This window comes from Aythya fuligula, chromosome 1 (assembly GCF_009819795.1).
Source record: "Aythya fuligula isolate bAytFul2 chromosome 1, bAytFul2.pri, whole genome shotgun sequence".
Lineage (NCBI taxonomy): Eukaryota > Metazoa > Chordata > Aves > Anseriformes > Anatidae > Aythya > Aythya fuligula.
The window spans coordinates 182,589,224-182,613,887 of NC_045559.1; the positions used below are offsets into that span (position 1 = coordinate 182,589,224).

General features: G+C 32.5%; 1 protein-coding gene and 1 long non-coding RNA gene across 10 annotated transcripts in view; one reads left to right on the forward strand and one right to left on the reverse strand.

Moving 5' to 3' along the window:
• NBEA (neurobeachin) overlaps positions 1-24,664 on the reverse strand; it is a 514,417-nt gene that overhangs the window by 251,841 nt on the left and 237,912 nt on the right. For both annotated transcript variants that reach the window (XM_032190243.1, XM_032190252.1), the window contains exons 35-36: positions 14,186-14,247; positions 1,798-1,862 (exon numbers count right to left, since the gene is read on the reverse strand). In XM_032190243.1, coding sequence (XP_032046134.1) covers positions 1,798-1,862; positions 14,186-14,247 — 127 coding nt within the window. The remainder of the gene's footprint in view (positions 1-1,797; positions 1,863-14,185; positions 14,248-24,664) is intronic.
• LOC116490770 overlaps positions 12,574-24,664 on the forward strand; it is a 153,064-nt gene continuing 140,973 nt past the window's right edge. For 3 of the 8 annotated variants that reach the window (XR_004253411.1, XR_004253412.1, XR_004253409.1), the window contains exon 1: positions 12,574-13,074. This is a non-coding gene — a long non-coding RNA (uncharacterized LOC116490770). The remainder of the gene's footprint in view (positions 13,075-24,664) is intronic. The other 5 variants (XR_004253405.1, XR_004253408.1, XR_004253406.1 and 2 more) reach the window with 3 other exon arrangements.

Consider the following 24,664-nt stretch of genomic DNA (forward strand, 5'->3'; position numbering starts at 1 on the left):
TTGTTAGATTCTTTTAAATGATCCAGTTTATAATTTCAGGTTATCCTAGGGAGCACTTTAATTCAGCTGCACATTCATCAACTGTTTATATCCTGTTAATTGTTGACAACTGCACAATTGCATTCCCTAGCTATGATTGATGAATTGCATTCACAAGTTTAGCTATTAAGTAGAATAAATATTTATAACAATTTTCAGTTAAAAGACTGTTATCTTTATCCCCAAAAGGATAAATTAAAAATGGATGGGCTGATTGCAAAGAAGAGCGTTCTAGTAATGTGTACACACTTGTTCTAAGACATGTTTATGACAAAAGTATATAGAGGAGCATGTGTCTAAGGGCAGTTTGATTAGACATTCCTTTGACTGTATTTAAGTAGCAGTTCTTCAATATTATTTTATTTTGAAAAGGGTCCACTGATACCTTAATACCTAATTGCTAAAAATATGCAGATATGAGATTTGTTCAGAAGGAACATTTTATCAATAGTGAGCATGCAATAATGTTTGACCTCACTAGTCAGGCTGAGAAATAAAAAGGATCAAAATGGCATTCTACAATATTATCAAAAAAAAAAAAAAAAAAAAACCACAAAAAAAAACACAAAAAACCATAAATTTAATATATTTGTTCGGTCTATTATGTATAATATTTACTGCATAAGGTGCAGTATGTAACTCACTCAGGTGAGCCCTTTACAGTGTAAACTCAAATAGCTGCTTCATAGCAATAAAAAATTTCCAATGAACAGAATATACTTCTAACTGTTATAATTGTACTGTAACTTCAGTATCTGCATGGAATCTAAGAAAATTTATACCAACCAAAAACTGGGTATAAAGGCACATGTTCCTGATTTCCAGATTGTAATGTTCCTATCTATTCTCTAATGCTTTCTACTTTTCCTCTGAAATGAATGCATGGCTTAGCCACTGAAATATCAGCTAGACAAAAAGTATCCTATAATACAGAGATTTGATACTTTACTACTGGCAATTATGCACTATCTTTGGGGAAAACATAAACAACAAAACACACGTAAATCTCTTCAACTGGCATATTGCTATATAATTTTTTTCAAATGCAGTTATCAAAACATCTAGATTTAAGTAGATTTAATTTACTGGCCAATAGAAATGACACACATTACACAAGTGGCTGCATTTGTCTTTGGCATGCCATTACCAGCTAGGCCATAGAGTCCCCATTTCCCCATTGGTGCCCAGCTGACTGACTGGAAGTATTGACAAACATCGCACAGTGTAGAAGATATAAACAGATACAGCATTAAAATTACTCGAGGATTGATAATAAACTATCTTAACAACTTGCAAAAGCAAGGCAGCTCTTCTAAACATGGTGTCTTATGTGCTTTCCAGGACTAAAATTGGACCCAAAATTTTAGATAAAATCCTTGTGAACTGACAGTATAAAGATGTGCATCTGTACAATAAATGCTGTGCTTCTAAAACAGATGGAGCAGCAGATGGGTTTACAGATCGGGCTTCCTGGACTGTCTGGGTAAAGCAACCTTGCTGCTCAGGAAAATGGTGGTTCAATTCTCAAACAAACCCAAACATCTATATGGGGTCTCTATTTCCTTCTGCCAATGGAAAAAGAAATAGAATTTATATATTTCTAAATTAAATATTTGCAATGTAAAGTATCTATACAATAAATCTGTTAATTATAATGGCCTTTTCACAATCTTTTTGGAACAGATGGTGAGGAAGTATTATCACCCAATGGAATAAATGCAAAATTACTACTTTTTCAAAAGCTTTAAAATTAATTACCTTCCTTCATTGATGAGCTCAATAAATGCAAGTCCTGCATTCTTCTGAATAGAATTTTGCCATTCCTAAGAAGATAAAATATAACATGATCAAAACCCAAGGACTTTAAACCACATTTCTGAAACTGACCCTGATGACTTCCTAAGAAGCTTGAATTTTGTAATTTTGTCTGAACTTCTTAATCTAATGCTGCTCTTATTTTTCTTTTTTCTTCTCTCTCTTTTTTTTTTTTTTTTTTTTTTTTTTTCCCTCCCTTACAAAGGATGACCTGATCATGTAAAACATGTAATTTATTCTAATTTTCAAATAAAGTTTAGCTGGTCATATTTTCTGTATTATGCTTAAGCAATATTTAGTTTCCCTGTCTTGAAAATACACACACATAAAATAAACAAATCTTGTTTCTTCCATTCATACAGTTGCCCAATGAACATATTAGATGCAACAAAGCATGGCAGCATCATCTTTTTCACTTTACTTCACTGTTACACCTTTTACATTTCATGTAATGCAGGGAATAATCTATATACCATCCACCCACCCTTGAGTTCAGTCTCTGCTTTTTTTCCCCCGTTATGTCTGTAAACAAGATAAGTAGGTAATAATAATCTGAAACTTAAATTTTATTTATTTATTTACTTTTAACATGGTTTCACAAGATAAACTTTTGAAACCAATTTAAACCATTTAATAGAATACTAAAGGATAATAATTTTTACCTCATATACCACTTGACTAAAGACAAAATTCTTAATGCAACATAAACAGATTTATGTCATAAAACACACTGCCTCTGTCCCCTCAACTGTCTGTCTTTTGGTTCTTGAACTAAAAATAAAATAAAATCAAGCTATCTCTTTATAAAGTAAAGATAACTTTCTTTTAGAATAATTCCTTAGAACTTTTATTTAAACATTTCCTTTTCATTATGTAGAAAAAAATATCAAAATATATCAGCTGGATTATAGTTCAGAGAGAAATCATCTAGTCTAAGACTTATTATAAACAGTAACAGGTAGAGATAGTTAGAGTTGCAGAGCTATTCTGCTTTACATTCCCTTTTTCCAGGAATAAAAACATCAGGCAGAATTTCCCAAGTCTTGCCTCCTGACATGGGCAGGAAAAACAGTTTTGCACAGAATGAGGAAATTTTCTCAAATAACTGTTGGGAAAATGAGCCACTAATCATGCTTTTTACCATGAAAATTCATATATTTGACCAACTTAAGCATTTTAAAAACAAAACAAATCATAACAAACAATTCTTCTGCTCCTGATAGGTTCTGTAAGAAGAAAGTTGCTAAAATACCTGATGTATATACCCAAGTATATCCATTACTGAGCAAGTAAGTTTCAGTTAGGGAATACAGAGTATCAACATTCAAGCCACTAGTTTGTGGGCTGGAAAACCATTGTAAAAGATCCTTTGTTCAGTGGAGTTCATTTTGTTCTTTTCCAAAACCAGTGACTGAAGCAAGTCTAGTGATCTAGTTTTTGAAAGAAATTAAGTCCTTAGTATAGCACAAAGTCTATCTGAGAAACTAATAGGGAAAGGATTCAATTGCTTCAATATAGGTACCTAGTGGTACTTTAAGTACTTTTGTTTATCCTGTCTACCTGTGTCCACAAAAAGTTAAGACATATTTGCAAGTCTTTTGTCAGATATTCCTGCTCAATGTCTTAACACTGCACAAAATTTAAGCTACCTAACTTGATCATTGGTGAGATATCTCAAGGTACTTAAAATGCCAGTAGATCTAGCAAACAAATCTCTCTGTATGTCTTCATAGATAGAAAATCTCATTGGTTCATGATGAAAGTGTATGAAGCCTACCCGCGTATTTATAAAAAACTAATGGAAATGTAACAATGCAGAAACACAAAGAAACAAGGATTTGTAGTTCATGCATTGCTTCACGGTAAATTTGCTATATATTCCAAGCCTCCATTAATCCACCAATAACAAATAGCAAAAATAAAAGACATTTTAAGAAGTGAAATTAAGACTTAGAACTATTTGCTCAAAGAATGTGAAAAGGTTTTGTTGTATTATCTTAGTTTCCACAGAAAATCTTTCTCACCCTCGAGATGCAAGAAGCAGAAAGACATGCATACACCAAATATAATGAATGCAGTGACCACTGGACAATTTATGCTACAGGCAAATAGAAGCATAGCATTTGTTAATTTGTTAATAACCACTTGATTATTAACAATGTAGTGCTTAAATAACTACATCTCAGGTGTAGTTCATATCACGAAACTTCTGGGCCTTCAAATGAGAGCTGGGAGACTTTTCTGTGCATCACAACTGCTGATACTAACAACATGATGAAGACTGCCAAAATGTTTTACCAGAGAATTTCTTCTATACAAGAAGAATGTGTTTCCCTTTCCATTGGAAAAAGGGTCTTGCTTCACAGGGCAGTGCAGATGACTGAAGCACCTCCCCTATGAAGAAAGGCTCAGACACCTGGGGTTGCTGAGCCTAAAGAAGAACTAGCTCTGGGGTGACCTCACTGTGGCTTTTCACTACTTAAAGGGGACTTATAAAAAAAGATGGAGAGTGAATTTTTGCTCAATCAGATAATGACAGGACAAGGAGGAGTGGTTTTAAACTAGAATAAGTGAGATTTAAATTAGAGGTTAAGAGGTAATTCTTCACTCAGAGAGTGGTGAGACACTGCAACAGGTTGCCTAGAGAGGTTGTGGATGCCCTATCCCTGGAGGTGTTCAAGACCAGGCAGGATGAGGCCCTAAGCAACCTGCCAGGGTGGCATCCCTGCCTATGACAGGGGAGTTGAAACTAGATTTTTAAGGTCCCTTTCAACCCAAGCTATTCTATGACTAAAATACTGCCAGCACTGTACCACTACCCAAACAAGGTATTCCTCTTGATCATGGGCATTGTATAGAAGACTCAGGGATAGATGCATGTTTAGAGACTAATAGACTCAGTATTATAGAATGACAGCACTTCTTCATAATAAAAACAGAAAGAGGATATTGAATTTTTTTTCTTTTTTTAACATTATTGCTGTTGAAAAAAAAAAATCAAAAATTGAAAAATTGTCTTCATTCACAATAACTAAACAATGTAACTTATGACATTCAATTAAATTACTGTCCAATCTCTCTGCATTCTAAATGTTTTATATTTATATTTTATATTTAGAAAACAAACAAGCAAAAAAAACCACCTGAGATGATGGTAAAAGGTGAAAATTTCTAGATAAGGAACCATATCACAGTATAGATACAACATGAAATTCAGGCCTTTTTTTTTTCTTTCAAAATAAGATGTATATTTTCTTATTTTCTGATATAGTTACTTTTTTTTTTCTGAGTACATTTTCCTCCAACCTGCTCCTTCTACAGATCTCTAGTACACAGTTCTACAATCTCCTACAATCTCTAGTACAACAAACAATAATAATAAAAAATATAAAAGGATAACAACAAGAAAATTGAATTTCTGAAATTTTTGTCCAATTAAAAATTGAAAAAAAAATCTTTTTTTTTTCAGTTTGTATTCTTCATTCTTTTATTCTTTATATTCTTTCCAAATCAGCCTCTGCTTACTTTTCTGATTTTTATTCATGACAAGTAGACAATTTATTTTACAAAAAACTCTTGTGATATTTAAAATTGATAAATTAAATAATCAAATAATTAACTATTAATTACATTAATTATATATTACTATAAAATATGACATTTTTTCATAATATAACATACTTATAATACATTATATATATATTAAATATATAAATATATTATAATATTATAATATCTATATTATAAATATATACATATATTATAATTTATATATATTTATAATATAATATTTATAATACATCATTTAAATATTCATAATATACTATCTATACTATATTAATAATATATCATATGTTAAATTTCTATACATTATTTTATTAATTATGTATTAAGATTATGTATTAATTAGGTATTAAAATTACACATCAATGATATTAATGCATATTACATATTAATAATATTAATACATATTACATATGTAATATTAATGCTACATAACAATTAATTATATATTAATAAATTAAATAATAAATATGATGTACTCAACCTTGATAAAAAAGAATAGTGATTTTCAGAGTTTTCATAATCTATGTGACAATTCTGACCATTTCCAATTTCTCTAAGGATGTGTAACATTCCTTCAGTATTGTCTCAACAAATTGCACTTACTGACTAGACAGATACCCTGTCTAATAATCATTCAACAACTCCTTACACTACAGGAGCCACAATCTCAATTTCAGTTTCTCTGAACTTCTCTCTTCTCTACGTACTGAATTAATCAGGAGTTGTTTGTTCCTTTTTTTTTTTTTTTTCCCTTTTTTTTTTTTTCTTTTTTTGTCATATTGAATATTTATTTAATTTTCTAGTCTAAGATATTAATAACCCACTTGATATCTCAGTTCTTCAATTACTGTATTTTAATCATTACTTCTTGACAGATGCAATTTTGTTATATCGGTTCTCTTTCTGGATGCTTTCATATGTCTGGACAAAAGTCTTGCATGGAGCTGTACAAGTGCTACCTTTTATAAGGATATGGAACTGAAAAGTTTATAAAAATGTGTTTGCAATTCACAACACGCATGTAATTTACCTTGGGTTTGAACTCCATGTTTTGATGTTTCCTACTAAAATCACTGATAACTTGCTTTACGTCATTTAAGTAGAAATATTCAAAGGAAACATTATAAGATTGAGGGAAAGGTTTATTTATTACAGAAAAACATGCCCATTAAAAGTAGGTATGAGAAAAAAATGGTTTAAAGATATAGCCGCATACATTTTTGAGCACATTGTGTAGTTTTTAAGATCATAGGATCCTTCCTTCCACTCCTAAAAGAATCGAGCTACAGAGATCAGAGGCCAAAATGTAAGAGGCCTTCCATTACTGTTTGGAATGAGAATCAGATCTAAGAATTTTATTGCTTTTATTCTTCTCCCATACTAACATATATACTGTTAATAGATTATAAATAAAATGTATTTTGGTCTACTCTTTCAAGTAAATTTGGAAATAATTTTAGAATTTTATGACAGGTCATCATTTTCAAAAGTGACTATTTCCCACAAAAAAAAGATGCTGCATAATGGCAGACAACATTCTTCTTGAAGGCAAATCTGAAAGTATTGGAATCCATTAGGCTTCTTGCCAAATCTCAGAAAAGAAAATGAATGTGAAGCTTTCACAACACAATTTATGTGAATATGACTTTAACAATGCAACAAAGGTAATAGAAAGTTTTAGATTTCACTTTCACAAGACTCTTTTTCCTTTTATATTCTTGACTGAGAATAATGTTAATCTATGTAAACCTTTTTTTTTTTTTTTTTTTTTTCCTTGGAAGCACACAGACCCATTGCCCTTCAGATCACCTGTGGTAATTGCCCAATTTATCTTGAAAATGAAGTCAAACATTCCCAGAGGAACATTTCATTGGTATCTTAGAAGAAAAGAGGAAAAAAAAAAAGTCCCCAACTGTAAAAACAGTTACATTATCCAAACAGCACTAGAGAAATGGCCAAATTTATTCAGATGTTAAAGTAGTAATCTTAATTGCCTTGTAGAAATCATCACATACCTCTAAAACAGATAGAAGATATATACATGAAGATGCACACATCTCCAGAATTTCTAGAGTTTATTCCATGACTGGAAAAATATTTTTTTTGAGACATTTTAAAATTATTATTAGCAACTTGTGTTGCTATTGATAATCATGTTAAAAGCTAGTCCAGTTACTATTCTTTTATGCTGAAGGTAACTAATTTGAAGTTTTGCAAAACAGCAGTAAAGAGAAGACTTTCTAAAACTGCTTCTTACTTTCTCTCCATCATACTTAAAATGAAAGCCAACTATGTATCAATAATGATGGTCTCCAATAATGAGGTCTTGCAACCACTCTCAGTCCTTAAAGAAATACCAGATGGCTCTTTCTGACTCTCTAGGTGTTTTCTTCTATCTACCCAAGATCCTTCTCAATTGTAGATGAGTTAATAGAAAAGTCAGGGGAAGACACCTTAACATACAGGGATATGAGGAAAGTAATTCATACAGTTTTCTGATCCATCCTGTTTTGCCATGAATCTAGAAAAAGCTCAAATCAGCATCTTACTCATGTCTAATAAATGTATACTTCTTGCTTTTTTTTTTTTTTTTTTCCCCTGACAAAAAATATTCTGATATGAACAGGAGAGAGAAATCACCAGAATTTTCATGATGAGTCAGGTGTAAATGAGATATGGAAGAGATCCTGCTTGTTACTGATGAAAAAACACTGAATTAGCTTTCTGAGTGTACAGGTACCTGGAAAGACACCTCACAGAATAATCAAGAAAATAAGATTTCCCCACTACTTGGGAAGAATACATTGATGATTTCCATTTGGAAGTTAGATTATCAGAAGCAGATGGCCAAGAGATGAAGACTGAGATTGGGTTGAAAGACATTCCCCACATGGACAAGGAATTAATGGGAGTAAATTCTCTGACACTCCTTTAGCTTACAAAGACAACACAAAAGGATAAACTTTTGGACAACTTCCAGAATTCTACAAAGCAAGTGAGAAACTCCAAGAGAAAAAAAAATAAATAAATCACTTAACTTGTGGAACTTGTGTATAGAGATATACATAGACATCCTTCCCTTCAGCAAATTTTAATTCAGACTTTTGCAATGATATGATATGCAGCATCTGTCTCCTAGTTGCATGGGTACAAATACAGAAACAATGAATATTCTAACAGGATGAATGAGTAAACATGGCCAGAGGTGGAACAGTCAATTTGTTTCATGGTTAGGAAAAAAAAAAGTTAGAAAAATATACCTCTGTAGGAATTCTCATAATCGGCCTTATTCAAATTGTGTTGCATATATCCTAAGTAAATTAAGTTCTAAGTTCATCATTCTTTAGATTTAAGAGAAGCAATCATTACTTAACTTCTCGTCAGCCTTCCTACTAATGCTGGTGTGAAAAACATGAATAGCAAACACTTGGGCTACTGTCAAAGGTACTCTTAAAGAGATATCAAAAATTAAGAAGCATGAGATATGTAGAGATACCTTAGGAAGGAACAAATGAGGAATAATAGGCATAAATAATCTACTATTGGCAAGATTAAATAGATACAAAATTAAATAAATAAAATTATAATGAAAATTAAAATGTTTGTAATAATATATAAAGTGTAAAAAACAGACATTCAGACATTCAAATATTGTAGTACAGAAAGAAAGGTTAACTGTCTTGAGATGGACACATGATAAGATACCTGTTGGAGTGGTATTGATAAGAAGGAACTATACCTCAGAGCCGTAGAATTCCTACTTTTCTAGAAAGAGTTGAATAGAATATGTGTAGTATCAGGAAGCATGAGTTGTGCTTCTTTTAGATGAATCCCACACTTCAAGGCTTCTTCTGGTCAGCTATAGGGACCAGGAAAGGATTTCTGGTTTTGATCAACTTCTGAGTTTCTGTGTTGAGCAGCTGCCATTCTCTGAAGCCTAGGACATATACCATCCCTTGAGACAGGAGGCACGTTTGGATCTCCTAGGGCATTTAGTACTAAATCTCTCTGGAAGCTGGTTTATAGATCTTGCCTTTTTTTTTTTTTTTTTAATGTATATAATAGTATAAAACCACCATGTTTTACATGTATCAAATCTCTGGAGACCATTTTATGGACTGTGCTACATGGGAGAAGATCCTTCACAGATTTTTTTTTTTTTAAAGTATGTACTGACTGTCTTCCTGTGATATGGAGAGACAGACTGGAATCTATCCAAGCAGCTTCTGACTTTCCAGGTTAATAGACTAGACAATGTAGACAAACACAACTCATTTATGAGGCTCACACTGTTAAACAAAGTTTGAAAGGCTTAGCTGAAGCCCAGTTTATCCATCAATTATGTACCAGGGTTTGTGAAATTGATATACTCTTGATATAGTTTGCTTTCTTTAAGACACTTTCAGCTGTGTATTTTTTCATAAAAGCAAACTGTTTACAGAATTTACCTACAGCTTACCTACAGAAGAACCATGTGTTATCAATTATTTGAGAATCTCATAAAAGGTTTTAATTAAAAGCATTTATTGGTTATGTATATCTTTTCCCTCCCCACTCCCAGATTTTCTAGTAAAATCCAGTTTACAATGGATAGCATCTACAAGAAAAAAAAAAAATCCTCAACATAGGGATTTAGAAGCAGATTATTTCCATTCTGGCTTTGATATTTCCTTTGGAAGCTCCTGAGTTATTATCTTGATCAAATTTCTAACATAGGGGGAGGGGAAATCAATAGAATGAATGATGTTTTGAAAACTACTAAATCCTGAAATTAGTTAGATATTCTACACATATTCTAGATCTGCAAGTGACAGCATTTTTTCCTAGAGAACCATTTATACTATAACACTATGTTTTTAAAATGGTAAAGTTGAAAGGTGTCTTAAATACTAAGAATATTTTCTGTTTTAGAAGATGAATTTCCCCTGTTAATAGATAAGATACAGAAAAATACAAGTGGCATGAGATAAGACTCCTTTGGGATAACACCATTCAGTTTCTGCAGAAGCTGCATCACCAAACAGAAATACTTCCAAGAGATCTGGAAGTAATTAGGATCTACTGTAACATTTGGGATAAAATAAAATAAAATAAAAAATAAAATAAAATCAATGAAATCTAAATCTGATGCAACACAGAACTACACTGAAAAAAATAAAAAGAATATATATATTTAATTATATGGTTTATTGAAGAAATCTGCCACTCCAATAACAACACAGCAGTGACATACTCAACTAGGCTGAGGGAACAAAGGCTAGCTAATCAAGCACAGATCTTGTCAAACATACCACATCTTCATTCATTTTATTTTAAAATAGACAAAATTTTAATGAATATGCCTATTTTAATGAAAAGTGAAAATAACGACATGTTTATTATCAATCATTGCTGCTCCACCCAACCCCCCCCCCCCCAACAATATTTCAAGTATTTGAATGTATGTGTTTGGATTATATAAGAAATAAAGAAAATGAAACCTTCAAAGTAACCTAAATTTTAGTATAGAAGTAGGTGACACTAGGAAAAAAAAAAACAAAACAAATAAAAAAAAACAATATGGGTGCAGGGAAGCAAGCTATAGTAAGCACTTTTTATTCCTCACTAAACCCCAAAATAACGCACCATCCCTACAGGAGTTCCTTTAAAATTTAAAATGTATTTTTCACAGAAACTCTAAATTCCTTTGGGGGGAAAGACTTGATTGCATATCCCTCAGAGTCTAAAAGGCTGCCCATATGAACTGAATTATCCATGACATGTACCTTCAGACATTTGTAATGTGATATTTCATGTAAATTTAGACCATACCTTGGACGTGAGCCGCTGGCAATGTTGATTTTATTCAGGAGCTCAGATAAGAAAAAAAACTCTGACATCCTTGCTAATCTGTAGTCGTTAACATGGAATTTCCAACATAAAGAGCATAAAAGCATCTAATTTGCTGTAGCAAATGAAAGGAAAACAAACTTTGTATTTCCCTTTCCTTTTCCATGTCTAAAGTTACTCTGTTCTGTGCAAACAAAATTGCACTTTTCAAAGGTTTTTGATATTATCATCTATCTTTTGAATGACACATTTCAAACTTCTCCAAATAATCTGTTGAATGTTATTCAATTTGAATATGAAAGATTTACCTATGATAGGAAGAAAACTCTTAGTTACATTGGCAATATTTAAAAAAAAAAAAATACCAAAAAAAACCAGAACTTTATTCAATTTCTCATATGGAAAAGCTCAGGTAGCGCTACCTGTTTTTATATAGAGATGATTAGATGATTTAATCTCATTTTGTTGCGGACAACATTTCCTAGGTTCCTAATTCCAAATTCTGTTAGCTAGAGGCTGGATTACATTATATGTTTTATCTGCCATTCTCTTCTATTCATGATCTTAATTATGTCCTATTAGTATTTTAAAATGTTTACCACGTGTTTTCTTTCAACAAATAATTTTAAATAAATTAAATACAAAATTCTACCAAAAAGTTTTCATGTAGATGAGCAGAACCACAGATTGTTTAGTACACGTATGAGATGCTCTATGCAGATACCACGTTCTGTGCAGATGCAATGCTTTAGGTGAGCCACTACACCACTACAGCCCCCTGTTGACAAATGCCTATAGAAACATTTAGCATCACTCCCAACAATCTTGGAGCATTGGAATAATTGTAATGAATAGGCATAGAAATAAGAAGAATAGGCACAAGAAATAAGCATAGGCATAGAAAATTGTCTTCATATACAAGACAAGGAAGCAACCCTAAAATATCAGCTAGGGTATGAGAATTAAAAGCTGTTATTTACCCAAGTAATCAGATAGAAAATAGCTCTCAATCAAACATAGAAAATCAATAAATATTCAAAATTACAAAATGATTAGACTCTTAATATTGTATAAGGTATACAATTAGGCTTATTTTTAACATAGTCAAATATTTTGAAATAATAAATAATTTGTATAATAGTCACAAAAACAACAAATTGATTTAGGTGCATTTGTTACATAGCTTTACAAAGATGTCTAAAAAAAAGCATTGCAGAAAGAGCTTAAATTTCTCTCTCTTCCTTTCAATCAATATTTGAGGCAAAGTTTCATCTCCAGGGCCCTTAATGGCAGGAATTCCTGGAGCCAGCAAATGAGTAATGTTAAACCTCTGATTAGATGATGAGGCCATCAAAGACACTAGACCCTAATGCTACATTCTACTTTATTATTGAGAACTGCAGTAAAACCAAATGCTAGGGAAGAAAGGATTGTAAGTTATTCCTTTCCTCAAGTAAAGGTTTCAAAAGCTGTTAAAAAGAAAAAAAGAAAAAAAAAAAAAAAAAAAAGAGGTTGCACGACATGACATGAGGCTCAAAAGCTTTAATGGATCTTTTGGAATTTTCCTGGAAGTCAGGATTTCACCATTAGGTAACAAATTTTTCAAGTATAGTATCCTGCTGGAGAGGGTTTGAACTTCAAACCCTACTGAGGATTCCTGCCAGGGATGTATTTTTATTTCACTTTTTCCTAACAAATATCCATCCTGGCTAAGAGGAAAAAAAAAAATAAAGAAGAAGAAAGAAAAAAAAGGAAAACAAGATTTAATGATTTCCTTATGACACAAGCTTGAAGAAATGCAACCTATGGACTAGCAAACAGCAGGTAAGTTGCAACGCCTCCCCCCGAATCAGTTGTAAATGTTAATTATTTTCATCAAAAGAAGATCTTAATTTCAATTACTCCTAGAACCTTTTTGGTTTTTGTACATTTTTGGTGCATGTTCTCAAAGTGCAGCTGTGAATGCTCAATGAAAACTACAAATAAATGTTTTTGTTTTGTTTTGTAATAATGTTAAAGGTTACCCTAGGCATTTTGCATAACAATTTGCAATGTGTTTAACTGGTATCTTAAATCTGTGGGGAATTTGATAAAAGGTACACTGTTAATAAGTCTTTAGAACTAAAAAAATGGTGAAGATATTGGGACCTGTATTTGCCTTGTCTTACACAAAATGAGAAGAATTCTAAAATGTTTGCTTATTACTGGCAGTTTAAAGTAAAAGGCTTTATATAAGAAATTAGCCAATAACACTCTGTAGAAAAAAATAAAATCAAAATTGAGAAGTAAACAATCCAAAAACCATGAGGAATTATTTTAGTTTTAAATATTTTACTTGTGAGAGCAATTCAAAATGTTAATTGATTCAGATTTCTGAGAAACCAGTTACTACGATGACAAAAAGAAATAATAATAACCACAGCATTTTTTTTAAACAGAAACATTCTGCTTCTGGCAGGTCTAGAGGAATACTTCAGTCATGTTCCTCTGCTTTTTATGTACTGATAGCTATATAAAATATGCAGTATTTTATGCCACATATACCGAAAGCCACTGTGAAGTATGGTTTAATGAAATTACTAATTCAAGGACAGATTTTAACATAAAATTAGGAAAAAAGTATTACATTCATGTACTGTAAATAAGAACTGTCTTGAAAGAGAATTAATATGCAGGAAAAGTTCATAATATACATCCATACACTTTTAAAAGCCAAATACAAGTATACTTTGCAAACCCTTAGAGACAGTATGCAAAATTTGTGTGTGTATATATATATATATAAATCTACAAACTTTATGCTACCAGAAGAGATTAATTTTTATTTTCCTGTACTGAAATGGAAGAATGAAACAAGCAGCAATACAGAATTCCTGGGCTGGCAGTAATCCAGCACTGAGATAACTACTACAATTAAAACCAGAGAATGTCTTACCTGTGAACAAAGTAGCATAACAAGTTCAACCACTGAAGTACTCGACTTCATACAAACCAGACCTGCAATAGATAGTCAAAAGTGAATTTAAAATATTGCTGATATTTAGTAATTGTAGCTAAATATTTTTAGAAAATCCTTAAAATCTCTGTATTGTATTTTTTAAAATCACTTAAATCCACTGAAACATATTTCAGGCACAAACATCTGATAACTTCAGATTCAAACATATTTAAATGTTCAGAAACTATCAAAACATCACCTAGAAAAACATACACTTGAATCAGAATATATATATATATACATGTATATATATATATATATATATAATTACTTCTTTTTGTCATTTAGCTCAGTTCATTATTTAGCAAAACAAATAAATAAAATCTATCTACCTACCTATATCATCCAAAACAATTCAATATATGATAAGTATAAGAAAACAATCTTTAAAAATTAAATCTTGTGAGTGTTTAACCTGACCAGATATTAACTGGGAGATTATAAGGCCTCTGCACAGAAATTGTTTTAATTCTCATCTGGCAGCTGTTTTTCCTGTAATTGAAAGTTTGAGGAGTAATGAAAGGTGCACACATGTGAAATCTAATTCTTATCATTTAGAATCCATACTTTGTAGTTTGTTTTTCTTGAAAATCCTGAATTATGCAGCGTAATTATTGTTCACAGTTTTGTACTTAATTTGAGTAATCATTATGTAATCACATTACCACTATTTGCAATACTTTTTTTTTTTTTTTTTTTGCAACATTGGAATACTGATTAACTTTCAGAGAAAAGGATACCACGTCTAGGTATTTAAAAGATACATTGTGAAAAGATGAAGAGGAATTTACACTTCTACTTTTAACTTTGGTAGCCTCTGGGTTCAAAAATCACGTGAGGAACATATTGATATAACGGTTTAGGGCACAGAAACACTTTGTTCTTCTCATAAAAATGATAAATACACAAGTAATAAGGCTTACAACTAAGGACCAAACAGGAAGCTGAAAAGCAAGCTGACGTGCTTTAAGTAGGTTTCAACAAACAGCGATTAGAGACAAAAGCACTCCTACACAATAGTGTGGATATTTATTGCGGGTAATGGATAAATACCCTTTTGTGCCCATTTTGCTAACAATCCCATCCTCATTGTACAGTAACGCAGAACACGCTGTAAGAAGCCACTAGGATTCCATTCTATCAGATATACGAGCAGACAGTTAACTAATGAAATAAGAGGCAGATGTGAAAAGCTCATTTAGGAAGACAATTGCTGTAATTGATCAGCTATTCTCATGCTCAAGTGCTAGAGGATCAGAAAGATTAATGGGATACTTATCACCTGCAGGCTACCTCCACTGTTTGAAAGCTGACAAAGAAAATCCAAACAGAAGAGCAAACTCCATAGTTAAGCCAATGCAGGTAGCACAGATACATTAAACGTTTTACCAGAGAATATTCACTGCTTTATTGTGAATCCATCTCATATTCTATAACACTAACAAACACCTTTCCTGTCACATAATTAACCTCATATGTATGAGAACACGATCTAGACAGAATAATGCTCTTCTTCCATGCTACGTAATTCCCATGCTACAGAATTCCCATGCTACAGTCTTCTAAATGTTTATCTATCTTTACCTTCTGATTTCATATCAAAAGAGCTTATGCTTATGACTCTAACATAAGCATGATACACACTTATGAAAAATAAACCAATCAAATTACATAATAAAGGTTATATAGCCACAGAAATTTTGTTGCATCTTGACCAGATCTCCTTAAATAAAAAATTCGATGTAAAACCTACACTTATAAATACATATAATGAATACTTCCTGGATTAATTAATTAAATTAGAAGTTTTTATCTTTCAAAGACAGTTGGTAATACTTGTACCACCAGGTTCAAACAAAATAAAATAAAATAATAATAATAAATTTTGGAGCATAGAACAAAACAAGTATGCCTAAAATGGTAGAAAAACAGGACAAATATTTGTTATTATCATCCAAATAACAATGATGATCTAGCATTTATGCTGTATAATTCATAAAACAGGACTCTCTGTTTGAAGGCAATGAGAATTGCTTTAACTCAAAGTCTTCTATTTAACACTAACAAGAATGTTAATACTAAACTTTTTAAAAAGCCTAATAATTATATGGGCTTGATAAATAAATAAAATAAATAAAGTGTTTGTCTGATCTTAAAATCAATGACTTTTCTCTGTTTGTCTGAACATCAGTTGATAATTTTTGTATACCAGAGCTAATCAATTGTGATCTTGGGTGTAGTCTTCTAGCATCAGAGCAAGGACTGAATTGATTTTGGTAAAATTCAGAAGAGGAGGATACAGAACTGACATCTGGTTAGCACATCAGCAAATCCATTAGCTGTAACCAGCTCTGTATTTGCCTGCTGATGAAATAAACCACTGATAACAGACATTAACACCTCTCTTAACAATTTCATTTGAAATTAGATGTTTGTGTGAAGATTTTCAAGTAAAAAACAAACAAACAACTAACTTAGAAATTGTAGCACTTTTCACCTGTGAAAGTAGAGAAGGAAATAGGAAAGCCTTACAAAACAGGTTCATGGTGGATGGATGGTTCAAGATGGATGCCTTTACAGAGAGCTCTGCCTAAAGCAGAAGGAACAGCTTGAAGTGTGCAATTCTCTAGTTAGAAATAAGGAAAGATAGGAAAAGTCGTAACAGAAAAGGTGGAATCTCAATGAGATTCCATCTCAATGAGTAGGAAAAAGGGTAGAAGCAGAATCCTTTTATTCATCTTTTTTCTCTAAGCTTTTATACTGTATATTACTTGAAGTAAAATAGATTGTGGAAATGTGAAAAAGAGCAGGGGCACCATTTCACATCATAAGCCTCTTTCTTATCAGCTTCCTACTCACACTTCAGTAGAGTAGATGTTCAAAACATCTACTCAATGTTCAAATAGCAGATATTCAAAATAGTCGATGTTTAATAGTAGATGTTCAAAACATCTACTCAAAACATACGAGGGAAACTGTGTGCCCTCCCTTGTATGCTCCACTTTCTCATTCCTAGCTGCCAAGGGCTCTATTTTGTGTCCTTGTGCTTCTTCCCATCTTTGATTATTACTGATTAAGCAGGAAAGGTTTGAAATACTTTTTACTTTTTTTTTTTTTTTTTTTTTTTTTCCTCCTCTGTTACACAAAGCACAATTAATGTTCACCTGTCAAAGGTGTTGTAGAGTCAGTAGTAGAGGATGATAAAAACAGGACAGATCCATTCATCACTATTTGGAAGAACTGACAATGCAATCTCTGGTTTATGAAAATCCCACATAATCGAAAGCGTAGGAGTAAGTTAAAGAGGAACTACCATACCTCTTCTATTGAACTAACACACATACATGGGACAAAAGGTCGTTTTAATAATCTTTTGTTTTTAAGTTTGTGCAATCCTCTGTTCTAGGAAGTCCGGCTTGTATTGAGTGCCTCACTGCTTTAGGCTTGGTAAAGACACTAAAATAATTTATTTCTTCAGACAGTAGATATTCTGACAGACAAAAAACAAAGGAGAATGAAAATGTTCTACTCTCATTGTGCAGGCAGAAAGGCAGAAACTGGTTGAGGTATCTTCACAGAATCAAAAATAGAATCACGAGAAACAAAAAATATGGCAAGCTTTGAAAAATAATGGCTTCTTTGATTGAGGAAAGCATACAAATCTATTTTCTGTTTTCTCCCCTAGTGTCCCCCATTTAACTCCAATGTGAAGTATTTGCAATTCAAACTAAAACTGTTGCCTGCATTCTTCAACTGCATATAAGTTCTTCCTATACCATCTGTATCAAATGCCATTAAGGAAGTTAATGTAATTACCAAAATACAAGTGGATATTTCCTGCATACAGCAAGGTTAAAAAGGTCATTGTTTAACTGAATGGAGTACTTGCTCTTTATATTTGCTGTTCTTAGTACTTTTCTTCATGGTCTATTCTCAGCCCATTAAATATAGCCATCAAAATTCAGCAATTTGATGGCAACAATGACCACATATATGGATGCAAAAATTGGGAGAATCAAGTGCATGACCTTAGCTAATCTGGAATAAATGATGTATGCCTGGCAATTATCTTGAAATGCTCTGGTTTACATGACTTCTTTTTCAGTGTTCTTCTGGTGCCCCAAAGATATGCTAATTATTTCTCTTCACTATGACTTATTAATGTCTAAAAAAGATTAATTTCAACATTACTATTTTAGTCATGCCTATGGCATTAATGAAATCATAGGTTCAAAACCTTGAAGTCACCATGCTGAACAAGTCAGTATGAATTTCTATTTTGAATAAATATAATGTAAGCTGATAAAATAATTTATTTAAAAAATCCTTATGAAATAAGATCACGTTTTTGAACTTCTTTTTGTTATTATTAATACAATGTGTGTATGAGTCTAACTGAACACCACCACAATTTCATCTGGTCTTTATCAAAGTTTGCCTGCATTTTGTCTCAATGATTTTATTTTGCCAACTTAAACCCTTATTGGAACTGGATGCAATTGTAATATTAGGAAAAACAAAAAGTTAAATGTTTAAACTCTTCTATTGAACTTAGAAAAAAGATGCGATTAACCAAACTTTAGAGCCTGCAGAAGCTGCAGAAGTCTTTCACTCACTTATAGCTGTGACTTAACTGAAAAGTCTCAGGTATGGTTACAAAAAAGCCTGCAAAAGTTTACTCTGTTAAGCCTAGTTCACAGAGAAAAGTTGGCCTCACAGAGAAAACATTATACCATGTCATCAAAACTACAGGAGCTTGGTATAGAAAATAAAGCTTATGATAAAATAAAGACATTCTATTGTATGCATTATTTTATTAGCATATGAAGTGTGCATAAAATGAACTTAGAAATGAGCATACCGTCCTAAAATTAAACAAAAAGATTCAGTACCGGAATTATGAACCTGTATACAAGCATCCTGGCTTGTATAAGAAGCAGTGTGGCAAGCAGGTCTAGGGAAGTGATTGTCCCCCTGTACCCAGCTCTAGTGAGGCCGTACCTCAAGTACTGTGTTCAGTTTTGGGCCCCTCGCTACAAGAAGGACATCGAAGTGCTCGAGCGAGTCCAGAGAAGGGTGGCAAAGCTGGTGAGGGGTCAGGAGAACAAGTCCTATGAGGAGCGGCTGAAGGAGCTGGGTTTGTTCAGCCTGGAGAAAAGGAGGCTCAAGGGTGACCTTATCGCTCTTTATAAGTACATTTAAGGAGGCTGTAGCGAGGTGGGGGTTGGTCTATTCTCCCATGTGCCTGGTGACAGGATGACGGGGAATGGACTAAAGTTGCACCAGGGGTGTTTTAGGTTGGATATCAGGAAGAAGTTCTTGACTGAGAGGGTTGTGAGGCATTGGAATGGGCTGCTCAGGGAAGTGGTGGAGTCACCATCCCTGGAGGTCTTTAAAAGACGTTTAGATGTAGAGCTTAGCGATATGGTTTAGTGGAGGACTTGTTAGTGTTAGGTGAGAGGTTGGACTCTATGATCTTGAGGTCTCTTCCAACCTAGAGAATTCTGTGATTCTATGGAATTCTATTTTTTACTTATATTTTCATAAGGTCAACTATTTCATACTTCCTACTGATAAAGTTTTTCATGTACCTTAAACAAAAATGTACATTGTTCATAGTGTTCATTAGTGATTAGTACTGGTAATTAGTACTGTATCTGTTCCCATAATCCTCACTGTTTTACGTGCCAAGACACAGAATAGGAATTTTCCCCAGTTAATTGATGAACTTACATATCTTCATTTTTATAAGACTATTACCTTTTACTCCTTTCAAAATTTGTTAGCAATGGTGCAAAAAACTCTGATGACAGTTCATGCTGGTGACAGACAATAAAGCATATCTTGGCTTTGACAACACTGAGAAAAAAAGAGATTGATATTTTGGTTGTAAATCCAAGTTTGTTTTTGCAAGATCTCTTTATCCTGCCACCAAAATCTTTACAAATATTTTCTTGAAATATTTTGCTAAATCCAAACTGGAATCAGAGAAATAAGCTTAGTATTTCTTTTTTTGACCATTAATTAAAATTATTTGGATATTTTAAATCTCCATTATTCTTTCTCTGCCATACGTTGTCACTCAGATTCATGGTTTTAGTCAACTATCAAGTTGCTGGCAAGTGCATTAAAGATCTGAAAAGCACAGGGGGAAAAATATAAAGATAACTGAAAAGTTTGTGAGCTTGTGAAAATATTAACTGAAATGAAAGATTTTCTTCCTCCAAGCAAAGTGATTATTAGAAAATAGAGGTGCCAACCCTTGCCTAGGAAAAAATAGAGGCATCAAAACTGCACCAAACAGTGAGAGACATCCAATTTGCCAGAAGAAAAAGAACTAATTTAGTAGCTACAGGTGATGAATGGGCACAGTTTTTGTTTTGTTTTGTTTTTCAGTTTTAAATGACTTACAGTGCAAAGGACTGCAGAGTGGTCAAACTTTGATGGACTATTCTTCTCAAGGAAGGAGAAAACAAGAGTATGAATGTAGGAATACAGTAATTAGTCCTCCAAAGCAGAATATAATGTTTTGCAAGATTACACTCAAAATTGTTTTTTATATAATCATAGATATCATACTTTGTAGATGTTTAAATTACACTAATAATCTTAGCTTATGAAAATAAAAAGTTGGCAAATATTCAGGAATTGCAGAAAGTCTGCAGATGGAAATCACAGCCACGTTGCATAATAATTATAGCTCCACTTTTACTAAATAAAAGAAAGTATTACTCCAAAGAAAATATACTCACTAAAGCAACAAAGTTAGGCTAATGGATTTAACTATTCCCTTCAGTAGCCTTGACTGGCAGAATACATTATCACCAACTTTAGGGACAACAAAGGATGACTGCAGTAGTACTCTGGCCTATCCTTTGTGTGGGTTGCCTTTACAGACCAAAAGATGACACAGAAAAACACGATGAATGTGCATTTGACTCGGTGCTTTTATAGTTGATCAAGAGTGTTATATTTCCTACATTTGTTTTTGTACATAGAACAATAAACATAGAACAATATGTGTAATATTCTTTTTATTTGTTACCCCAAAGTCTAGGAGAGGTATCATCCAAGTTATCAAATAAAATACTTTTGAAATACTATCAGAAGTCTCTGGAATTCATAGCTTAAGATAAATACCTCAAATTAATACTGATAGGTCAATCTAAACAATAGATTTTTATCTGTTGAAACCCAAATCAAAATTTTAGTCCTTTTAGTCAAATTTGTGAAATAAATCAGATTTAATGGTTGGATAAAATGTAAAATTTTAACAACGTTATATAATAGTTTCTGGAATTGTATTCCTGAAGGAAGAAAACCTACATTTCTTCATGACTGCAGTTACTAAAAGGAATCTAAATGGGGACTATAAAATATCCCGACAGAATCACAGAGTGGCAAAAACTCTTGAGAGCACATCTAAAGAAAGAGGATTTATTGCAATGCATATGATTGACATTTTAAAATTACACACTTTTGTACTCTGATCCCATATGATATTGACAAAACTGATTCTGGTGCCACATTACTCTGAACACTCTAGCCTTATAATGATATACAGAATTTTTTTCAAATTTCCATTAGTGTTAATGGGATGTACAAATAAATTCTTATTCATCAAATGAGATCATTTAATCTATACAATAAAATCTACCACTACTATCCGGTTTAATATCTCAGTGAAAATTTTCAAAACTGATCAATTTTTTTTTCATTAAGCAACTGTGGTAATTTTTTTGTTGCCCAATGGTCCATTTAGAATGACTCAATACATGCATTTGTGTTTCTGTGTCCTCTTAAAAACAGTATCACTTTGAATGGGTCTCTTTTAAAGTATCTATTCTGATGTAGTGAACAAATACACTTTTTTAATTGCTATACTATAACTGATTTTAAATTTATATAAATCTCTAATGTATCAATTAAGAAATTGCTCTATTGAGCAAAATGACACAAAATTATTCTCTTAATATAAAAAAACAAACAAACAAACACAAATGTTAATTATAAGAAACCAATTCCCTGATAAATTTAAGTGCAACATTTTATTTTAATTTTGCATAATATGAAAATTACCATATACTAGAATATAATTTAGAAAACCAATATGTTTCATTGTCCAAAGTCCTATTCTAGACAGTGGGTGAAAACAGCAAAACCACTGATCACATTTCACTGCATCTGATCAAATTAAAACACCTCTAACCTTGGAAGTCTCTATAAAATTGAACTATTGCTTCTCTGTTGAAGCAATATTTCAGTTTCAGGTAAATACTTCAGTTTCAGGTAAATGAGTAACATTTTTTTGTTGTTGTTGGAAGCCTGGAAGAACTTAAAAATAAACTATATTCAGAAAGAGGTACTGGAAAATCCAAACCTCTTATTTATCTAGGAGGAACCTCAATGGAGACCATTCCAATTATTATTATTATTACTATTATTATTTTGAAGCATCTAACAGCCCCATAGGCAAATGAAAATATGATCCTGAAGGTCTTTTGATCCTCCTCTCTATCCAATGATTTTGTTGTTGACTGCACCTGTGGCTAAATTTCTGCCACAGCTGGATATTTAATTTCAATAGACGGAATAAGAAAAAAAGAATAGAAAATGTCATTTAAAAATTAATTAAAAACATAAAAAGTTAAAAGATTTTCCAAGTTCTGTCATGTGAAAGTCTCTCAAGACTTACTTGATCATGTTACTATTTTTAGGAATAAGTGTGAACAAAACCTACTAAATTAAAACAACTGATAGTGAAGAAGTTGCCATATTTTCAACACATCTGGGAAAAAACAAACCAACCAACCAAAAAAAAAAAAAAAAAACAACCAAAAAGCTATTCTATGTTGTACTTGTCTCTCACCATTTTCTTTATTTTTAAATGAAGAAACTTCTACCCCTCTTTTCTCTCTCTCTCTCTCTCTCTTTTTTTTTTTTTTTTCTTTTTTCTTTTCCTCATTCTGTCACCTCCTCTCAAATCCGAGTTACAGGAAACACATTTCAAAAACATTACCTCAACAGTGAATTACCTTCAAAGAAGTTTACAATCAGAAATCTGGACTTGAATTCCATTCACTAACATAATCAAATATGTATACATTATAGCTTCACTAGACCTGTGATGTTTTCTCTTCATCTCACGAACCTTTTTGAGTTCTTTCGGAAGCTGTCAAAAGTGACATCTTGAACAAGGTGTAACATAAGTATGATTCAAAATTACGGTTTCTAAAATACCATGCTTTCCTTGAAAACCCAACAAAAGAATATACTTCAAATGCATTGAATGTTATATTTTCCTTAGCTTAAAAGTTTTTTTGTTGTTGTTGTTGTTGTTTTTTTTTTCCTTTGGAAATTTATCAGCTTTTTCCTTAGCTTCAGCCTGTAACTTATTCCTACTTATTGCTATATTTTCCCTACGAAATTGTTTTCTTGTTTCTTCTCTTTTATTAAAGACGGGAATTGCTTCCTTGCTCTGCCCCAACCCCCTTCACCCCCTCCCTCCCAGTTCTTTACCCTCTATTTCTTTCTGTTACGTTACTTCCTATTAAAGGTAGAATATTGTCATCATGTCATCATAGCTTTGTACAACTGAAATGGGCTGCACAGCAGTAAAACTCTTTATTGGTCCTCCTTACTTCTTGTATTTCTTCTGTTTGGCAACCTTGTGGCCATACACAGGCCAGAAGAGCACATCAGCAAGTGAACCACTGCAACTACAGGAATTACAACATAAATGCCCAGAACTCATGCAGCTTCATACATTTCTAAGGCCAAAAAGATTTTAATCTGGTCTGATCTCCTGAGTAGCATAAGGCACTGAATCCCAACAGATAAATTTTAAATCTTGCTGGGTGAGGCAGTATTTTGTTTAAATGGTCATTGCTACCCAAGAATTTGATAACGATGGGACATGGGTGGAGGGGCAGGGGAAAAAAAGCTTCATTTCCACAAAGGACTTTGCTGACCTTGGCTGGCAGCCATCAGATCTTGCTCCTATTCTGAAGCCCGACTGACAAATGGTAATCATTCTAAAACAGCGTCTCTCAAAACACAGAACCATACTGCAGCTACAGATGTCTTGAAATAACTTGCATTTCTTGTGTTTCAGTTTCCTTTATTTGCTTGACAGTAACATTGTTACAGGCTCTCCCTAGGCCTGCTTTGACATCACTTTGCCATCTTAATTTGACATATCATAACTGTCTCTACTGTCTGACAAGTTCTTTCAGCATGAGGGTCTCCCATTGCAAGAAAATCTCCACAGACAACCATCACTATTAGTATAAAAGGATTTGATCATAAAATTCCACACACCAACAGCCAACAGACAAAAAAAAGACATGATATAAGACAATGTATAAGTTCAGCAGTTTTTGGTTTTGTTTTTCTGTGGCAGTAAATGTTGACATA